Source organism: Trachymyrmex septentrionalis, unplaced genomic scaffold (assembly GCF_001594115.1).
Source record: "Trachymyrmex septentrionalis isolate Tsep2-gDNA-1 unplaced genomic scaffold, Tsep1.0 scaffold129, whole genome shotgun sequence".
In the NCBI taxonomy this organism is placed as follows: Eukaryota; Metazoa; Arthropoda; class Insecta; order Hymenoptera; family Formicidae; genus Trachymyrmex; species Trachymyrmex septentrionalis.
In genome coordinates, this window is record NW_017304428.1 from 1,317,156 (window position 1) to 1,326,195 (window position 9,040).

The following is a 9,040-nucleotide window of genomic DNA, read 5'->3' on the forward strand; positions in this document are numbered from 1 at the left end:
AGAACCAACTGTCTGATATTCGGATTAAATGTACTATTCGGATGTAATGAATACTATCTTTATAGAGATGCCTAATTCCAATAATCTCATAGAAAATTTTGATAGGTTTATGATAGCTAATTTCACTTTTTCAATATTTTTTGCGGAAATCGTTGATCTCGTAAGACCTAGCTGATTGTCATCATTTATAATGTCAATATCTTTCTGACTACTCTCAAAATGTTCAACTCGTAAACTTGTGTACGGAATAGACAATCATCCCCATACACAATTTTTATCAATTGAGACATTTCGATAAAAGTTTTACCAAGTTTGAAACAATGTTAGCTCTTTGTTCGAAAACTAATAAAACTGTCGCTTAAATCGTCTAAATAACTTAGTATCTATTCATCTGAATGTCACCAAATTTTAACAGCAAATGTAAATTATATAAACGTATTTTTCAAACGCAAATATAATATATACACATCAGAAAGTGCTACGGTTCTTTATATTTTAAAAAGTTCAGTTATTTTTTAAACGGACTTTATATGTATAACTGCGCATATGAGTGCAATACGATTTTAATTGTTTTCTATAAACAATAAAAATAAATGACACAACAGCCGGCTGACACTTTGTTTATCATGTGCTTTAAGTAAATAAGATATTTAACGTTCCTATATATTGTGGATAATGTATTCATTATTATTAGCTACTGAACGAAATAATCGAAGCATTCTGCTTATGATATATCCTTACGTATTTTTACATATTGCAATTCTCTTCTCGTTAAAATAAGAGAGTTTTACGCGCGCGCATATAATATTTACTTGAAATCACATTCTCGTTTTGTACACTGTACGTTGATTTCGTAACACCCGGTTCCACTCAAAGTAAGATTATTTTTAACTTATTCTTTTTTTCCCTAATTCTTAAAAAAAATATTATTCTTTATTCTTTTCAAATTCTTAGAAAAAGGATAATTCTTACAAAAAGATAAAGAGTAAATTGAACTGGAAACTTCAATATACAGTTAATCTTACATTGATGAAACCGGGCTTAAATCGACAGATATCAAATTATCACACGCTGGAAAAAAACCAGATTTCTTATGTTGATTTCAGAATTTTGGGAAGACCATTTTAAATGTCAATATCCAAACGCGCCCCGGACGCCATATAACGTAAATTACACGAGAAATTGCACGACGAAGGAACGTCTTACCAAACAGAATACGGCTTTCGAAGACCAACTGCAATTTGTTTCCGATGCAGTAATGGCATTCGCTTACGCTTTTCGGTAATTGGAATCTTTTCTGCCAGATTAGACCAGTTTTAAAAAATTTTATATATACTACGAAATTGTAAGAAAAAAGTACTATTCTTTTTCTTCTCAGAGATATGCACACCGATCTTTGCCACGGAAAAGCGGGATTGTGCGATGAAATGAAACCGATTAACGGAACGCTGCTTTTGCAGTATCTGCGCCATGTGGATTTCGAGGGTAAGCTGACAAAGCGTTTTCTTGGAGAAGGTTTTGAAGGACGAATACATCTGGTGTGAATAATTGGAATTTATATCGCAAATCGATACATGTTTATCTTTTTGATGCTTTCGTATAGAATAATATTAATGAAAAAGATGATAGGATGTTCCCACTATTATCGTGATTAGCTACTTATATGTCTCGATCAAGTTTTCATGATACTCATAGGCGATCGAACGACTACGTTTAAGGTCTAAGCGGAGACAAATTCAAATTCGACAAGGACGGAGATGGACCAGCACGATACAACATCATACATTTCAAGCAGACCGAACCGGGCAAGTACAAGTGGATTCGCGTTGGCAAATACTTGGAAGGCGAACTGCGACTGAACATGTCGGGTAAACTCGTACATTTTCATGTTATGAAACACGTCTCTATCACAATTGAACGTGTCCGTTCTATTCTACAACATCCTATTAAATATAGTATGTTCTATAGTTTCTATATTGTTGTCGTACATGTATTTGTTTTAGAAATCCAATTTAAGCCTGAACATCCTCAACCACCCGAAAGCGTATGTTCCTTGCCTTGCGAAGTCGGTCAGGCAAAGAAATACGTCGAGGGTGAAAGATGCTGCTGGCATTGCTTTAATTGTACTCAATATCAGGTAACGTGTTTAGATAATCAAGCGCCTGATCTGATTTAATATTTAATTTCTTCATTTTTAAAGAATACAAACACAATATCCGAGTAGTTAATAATTCACGAGATAACAGATTTGAAAAGTATTTACTGACTTTATCCGCTAAAATTTTCGTTACATGTTTTTTATCTTTGTTTGACACGTATTCAATATTTTTAAATAAAGGATATTTATTCGACTTCTTTATAATGTATCGAATAATTTTATTTTAATGTTTTATACTTCTATCTTTTTTTAATATTTTTCATAGTACTCATGCGGCACTCATATCGTTTTGCAACGTAATATGGGAAAAAATAATAAGATTCTTTAACAAAGAATAATGAATAATACTTAAACTCGATAAAATAATCATGTTTCTCGGAAAAAGAAGAAAGATTGGAACGCAAACGTTATTGCGAAAAATTGATGAAAAAGAACGTTAACTGAATTATATATATATATAAATGATGTGAATTTGCGAATCGAATTATATTACATAGGAATATCGAATTCAACCGTTTTATATTCTACCCTTTAGAAAAAAGAATTTTACTCTGTTACTCACATAGATACGGCATCCCGAAGATGAGACGCAGTGTATGCAGTGTGAACGAGGTACGCTGCCGGATGAAACACATTCGATGTGCCGAGAAGTTCCAGAGGAATTTCTACGTCCAGAAAGTGGTTGGGCAATAGGTGCAATGTCTTTTTCTGCCACGGGGATGTTGGTAGGTATCTCTCGTATTTTTCGCAAAATTAATCTTCTAAAATTGAGAGATTTAAAATCCCATATATTTCAATTGTATCTCAAATTGCAATAATCGTATAATATATTTTATGCCATAGCCGTTTACATGATTTGTGCGTATACATTTTATGCAAAAAAAAAAAAACAGGTGACATTATTTGTCTGCGGAGTTTTCCTCAAACACAATGATACGCCTGTTGTACGCGCGTCTGGACGAGAACTATCTTATGTTCTTCTCTCGGGAATTCTGCTCTGTTACCTCGTCACATTCACTCTGATATTCAAGCCCACGCACATTGTCTGCGGTATTCAAAGGTAAAAAAAAAACCTATAAATCTTTTCGGTTGTATTCCACAAGTTCCGACACGACAGCATTAATCTCTTTGTTCCTGCCAGACTGTTACAGTTACTCCGTAAATTACATTTCTCGTATACGATCAATGCTGCCCAAGTAAGAGTGGCAGTTTTACTAGTTGTTACATGGTTCACGAATCTAATAACTCTCCAACTTATTTTTCTACTTTCTTCTTAATGCAATTTATCATGGTAGTGAGAGGGTAAAAAATTTCCCTTAAAACAATATCCGTGGCGGAAACGGAGGTAAAAGTTTAGAGAAAAATAACGTGATGAAAAAATAAAGATAATCGTATCTCTTTGTATATCAAACCAAAATCACTATCAAAAGTACGAATACAGAAAACAATTTTTCTTAATTGAATACTTTTTGTTAAGAAAAACGGATATAATTTCTTCTCTGCTGACAGATTCGCCGCAGGTTTTTGCTTCACGGTAGTATACGCGGCTTTGTTAACGAAGACCAATCGGATCTCAAGAATCTTCAACGCCGGGAGTGCAAAGAGACCGTCCTTCATATCACCACGATCACAACTTATTATCTGTTCCGGATTGATCTCCGTGCAAATCTTAATTAACATAGTTTGGATGATTATCGATCCTGCCAGAGCGATGCATCACTATCCTACGATGGAAGACAATCTGCTCGTATGCAACAACTACATAGATACCAGCTATATGATCGCATTTACATATCCCATAATATTGATAATTGTGTGTACTATCTACGCCATCCTCACGAGAAAAATTCCAGAAGCTTTCAATGAGAGTAAACACATCGGTAAGTTTACTTTTTCATCACGATATTCGCTCCTTACTATATTACACATATTATATGTTATCACATTACACTATTTATTGTTTATTGCGTTATATTATTAATTCGCACCATGTTACGTGCTATTATTTTATAACTGGAAAAAGCCGATAGAGCTAACAACAGCACTATTCTTTAAATTCTTTTTATATGCAACATGTAAATATAATAATAATAATGCATCATAAGAGTGCTAAACATTTGTTATAATAAATATAGCTTACAATAAAGAAATAATAAACGCAATATTAATCGAGTTAAAAATTCAATCATACAATTACAATGCAATTGTATGTAAAAGATGTTTAACATAAAAGATATTATATCTTTCAATTGTATGTAGATAAGTCAATAATAAACCTTTAGATAAATAATAATTAAATTATTAAAAATTTTTAACACTTTGTTGAAAATTAAAATTATTTATTTACCATATAATAATGTTTAACAAAACACAAAAGAACAGCATTGTTAAGAAATAACATTTCTAATTCAGGTTTAACGATGTATACAACATGCGTTATATGGCTTGCTTTCGTACCTTTGTACTATGGTACCGGAAGCAACGTCGCATTGAGAATTACCTCGATGTCTGTAACAATCAGTCTTTCTGCATCCGTGACGGTGGTTTGCCTCTTCAGTCCAAAGGTAGAGCTTGACACTTTGAATGTCTATATAGAAACGCTCGCCTTTAAAACGAACGTGATCAAGTATTCAATTATTGCAACTCCTTGTTGAAATCTCGGATATGTTCAGTAGTTATAAATGATGACAAATCAAGTTAAATTTAGATTAATACAATCGTGATCTATTTAGCAATTTTAGAATGCTAAAAATTTACATTTGCCTTAATGTTTCTCAAAATATATGTTATAAATGGGACAAGCTTTTAAAAAATGAATTTCAATAATTCTTTTAATGTAAAAAATTGAAGCTGAATTAATTCTTTAATGTACTACAATATCAAATTTTGTCAAATCACCAGACTAATTTTTTAATTTTAATTTAATTTATTATAAAGCTATTCATTTATATGTGCAGCTGTATATTATTTTAATCCGGCCTGAGAGAAACGTACGTCCAACCGTAAGGGCAGGAAGGCCCAACCCGACGAAAAGTTCGGCGATAACTGCCACAAATGCCTCGAGTATGATAGGACCGGTGACAGCAACGACAGTTTTGACAGCTGCAACTTGTGATCAAAATAAAGCTATCAAGAAACATATCGCGTCCACGATGGACTGCTCCACTCAAAGCGAATGTAAGTACAATCCCCAAACTCTCTGTCCAATAATTCCACATAACTTGAATATAATTTTCACATATTTTTTATTTCTCTATTTACACACTATGTCCCACAAATCATACGCAGCACCTCCGTATTTTTGTTCGCAGGCTACGAAATGGAAACGAAGGAACGAAAAAACGGGGATTCGTTAACCACGTGCATTTCGCGATCAACACAGACAACTGTCAATGAGAAAGAATTTGTGGCCGTCGTGACGAGTAATAAAAAATCGCCGGATGTGATCGTGTCCGCGAATAACATGGAATCAATAAATAATACGACAACAACGAAACGAATTAACAGCAATGCGAGGATAGGTAATGGACCGCTTTCTCAAAGCGACGTTTCCTTATAGCGGAAGATAGAGCTGTCAACAGAATCACCGGTATTAACTGTTAGTTTAAAACCGATCTCGAAGAATCCCGTTATCGTCTGATTTATTTAACTGTATATATACGATAGATCTACGCCAGTGTATTTTTCAGCATAACAAGGTAGGCAAAATATCAGTTTTGAAGATTACTTGAAAAAGCAATTAAACGTCAGATACCTCTTGTCAGGATTCGACCGCAAAATAATAACAACCAGACGCCAAATAAATTGTCGAGTAACACGTACTTAAAATTATTCGTACGATTGGATTAGAGTTGAGTAAATCTGAAGTAGAAGAAATTTATTATACGTATTGTGTGAACGTGCCGAACATATGTAATCCTTAAGTTACGTGTAAAATGACAAATAAACATAAACAAAGCATAACGAAAGAGTATTAGAGTTAAAGATTGTTTTATTACTTAATTGTGTAATATAATGTGCGCAACGAAGAAATGTATAATTTATAAGATTATTATAATAAGTTTCTCACCATTTTATCGTATATCGTATTACGTATTTATTGTTATTTATAACAAATACAAAATGTAATTAAATATCAATTTTTCTGTGTGTAGAAAAATCTTTAAAATTATTATTCTAATAAGAACAAATTTCATTATATAATTTCATTCGCATCTAACGAATAAAATAGGTAGATGTTTAACGTTTATGCAATTTATTTTATACCCTTTTATAAAAAAACAATATTAATATTATTGACAATTCGACAGACACCAAATATTCTAACATTTCGGAATGCAATATAAAATATACGTTTTATAATTCATATAATATTCTATTATAAATTTAAAAATTGAATTCGTTTTTCATTATTTCAAATTATGACTTAATTTATATTTTCATCAAATTATATTATAAACTATTAATCATATTAAAGATAAGTATCTAAAAAAAACCTCTTGAGATCACTTAAAACTTTTAATATTTTGCTTTATGTTTTTATAACATAATATATTAATAACTGCGACAAAATTCTGTATTATCTCTTTAGATCCACAAAATCTCGATGTCTGCATTATTTCAACATTTCTTGTCATGTAATATGCTATTATAAAAATTCTAATGTTTAAATATAATTCAATAAATAAGAAAAATTATCTTATTTGAAAAGGAATATCTTCTAATATATTTACGAGGCAAATGTGTAAGAATACTTTCATTTATTAGATAATAAATTAATAAATTTTTTAAGAAAAATTAGCATTAAGCATAGTGTTCATATTGCTACGTAAGTTATACCTAATCATTGTAAATATATATTTGTAAATATGTAAACTTAGAGATGAATCTAATGCGCACTTCATGCATCGTTTGATATTAAATGAAATGTGAGTGCATTTTAGACGTATATTAGGTTAATACTGTAATGTAAAATTTATTGTTTAGGAAAATTTTCTGCAAACTATAGGAATTGCTCTTCGTAGAAAGAATGCGCAAATTGCAGTATCATAATAGTAGCGCATATTTGATTTTGTCAAACGTGATTTTTGTCATTATCAGAATTCAATTAAATGTATTATAAAACAGATTCTTATTGATGTGGGAAAGACTGTGTTAATTTTAATATAGGATTAGATGTATTCCATTCGCATTAAACATATCATCTCTATACACTGTATTAAAAAAATCTATTTATATTTTGTTGTGAAAAACTTTTAACACTTCATTCGATCATTTACAATGGCCATCAATTTATCTGTGATTTATTTGTATATATGTCAAAAAGTAATCAATTGATGCATATTTGTAAATCATTATATCATATCACTCATCATGCATGAAATATCTCAAATCCTTTGCACATACATGAACATTAATGTGAGAGTACAGCTGTGTAAACCGTACTTCAAAATATAGTAAATATGTTAGACATTTTTCTTTTTTTATCAGGCTTTGAATATACATAAATAAGTCTGACAATCACAATTTAATACATATTCACATTTGTGTCGCGCGCGCGCGCATTCGCTATATGATTTTTAATTTTAGTAAGAAAGATAAAATTCTAATTTTAATAAAATAACATAAAATTAGAAAACTATTGAAAATGAAAGAATAAAATTTAGCACTTGCGTATTATCGTGTCGAAAGAATATTCCAATGTGTACATTTGTTATACATTGTACACTTTACTCAAACAATATTTAACATATTCACTGCCTTCGTGTCCGAAACCGATTCTCGATATGATTTCGTTATAATCATTATGTAAAAATAAATGTTCACATCTTTTTATTTTTTTAATTGGTCTTTTGGTGTTATGTACATAACGGTTTAGAAACTGATCAGAGGCATCTGATACGCGGGCAATGAATTTGTTAAAATTTATAAAAATTAAAATTATAATATAAAAACCAATATGAAGGAAAACATCGACGTTCCTCGATAAGTATTTACCGTCATATGTACGCATGTATGTACATATATAAATACACTATAGATAGATAATTGTACATACGCATGTAATATCGTATATAAATAAGAATGTGTTGTGTAGCGTTCGCGTATGGAACCAATTTAATTACAACATCCTTTTGAATTATGACAAAATCGCGTGAGTGATTATGCGACGTATAAATTCCGAATACAATGCACAAGAACGCAATGTCAAAAATAATATATATTATAAATATATACAATATATATATATATATATATATATATATATATATATATATATATACACGTTTTACGCAACTTGGAGATATTTTAAATACGTTATAAATTAAAACAGAAAGGAGATAGTAATAGCGTAATGTACTCATCAAAATGAAAGTTAAAAATAAAATCGACGATGTAATTGCTGTCTACCATTTCTCTTTTCTAAGACAAATTTTTATGGAAGAAAGAAAAACACTTTAGTTAGCACGATTTTATTTTTCTTGCGATTTATACAATAAATATAAGACAGTTCAAAGATATGGTATTTATTTTTAAAAACTACAAAGATTACAGGAGAAACATTTGTTTTCATATTTCAAAACATCAAATTCACAGAAAGGAAGAAAGAGAAAGAAAGGGGAAAAAAAGAGAGTGACAGAATATCCGAACGACTTGGTAATCCACAAGGTTTCACCTAATTCATTTTCGGCTATTCCCAACTTGTCCCATCGACCATTAGTGGATCAGTAGCAGATCCTGAAAATCCCGATTAGATGTATAATTGATGACTTATATTTCAAACCATAAAAATATGTGTACATATGTGTGTATACATATATGTTACATACATATATACATGTATAAATATATATATATATATACACATATACATATATATAT

General features: G+C 30.7%; 2 protein-coding genes across 5 annotated transcripts in view; one reads left to right on the top strand and one right to left on the bottom strand.

The window, feature by feature from the left end:
* The window catches only part of LOC108756594, a 135,863-nt gene extending 129,688 nt beyond the window's left edge, over positions 1–6,175 (top strand). The window contains exons 7-16 of the mRNA XM_018500508.1: positions 1,107–1,281; positions 1,379–1,485; positions 1,719–1,868; positions 2,004–2,137; positions 2,725–2,883; positions 3,052–3,218; positions 3,668–4,038; positions 4,571–4,722; positions 5,116–5,335; positions 5,470–6,175. Coding sequence (XP_018356010.1) covers positions 1,107–1,281; positions 1,379–1,485; positions 1,719–1,868; positions 2,004–2,137; positions 2,725–2,883; positions 3,052–3,218; positions 3,668–4,038; positions 4,571–4,722; positions 5,116–5,335; positions 5,470–5,717 — 1,883 coding nt within the window. The 3' untranslated portion in view covers positions 5,718–6,175. The remainder of the gene's footprint in view (positions 1–1,106; positions 1,282–1,378; positions 1,486–1,718; positions 1,869–2,003; positions 2,138–2,724; positions 2,884–3,051; positions 3,219–3,667; positions 4,039–4,570; positions 4,723–5,115; positions 5,336–5,469) is intronic.
* Positions 6,176–8,715: 2,540 nt separating this feature from the next.
* Positions 8,716–9,040, bottom strand: part of LOC108756617 (COP9 signalosome complex subunit 7) — a 3,488-nt gene continuing 3,163 nt past the window's right edge. For 2 of the 4 annotated variants that reach the window (XM_018500554.1, XM_018500552.1), the window contains exon 4: positions 8,717–8,896. In XM_018500554.1, the coding sequence (XP_018356056.1) occupies positions 8,850–8,896 (47 nt within the window). In that variant the 3' untranslated portion in view covers positions 8,717–8,849. Of the gene's footprint in view, positions 8,897–9,040 lie in introns of all 4 variants that reach the window. The other 2 variants (XM_018500553.1, XR_001939849.1) reach the window with 2 other exon arrangements.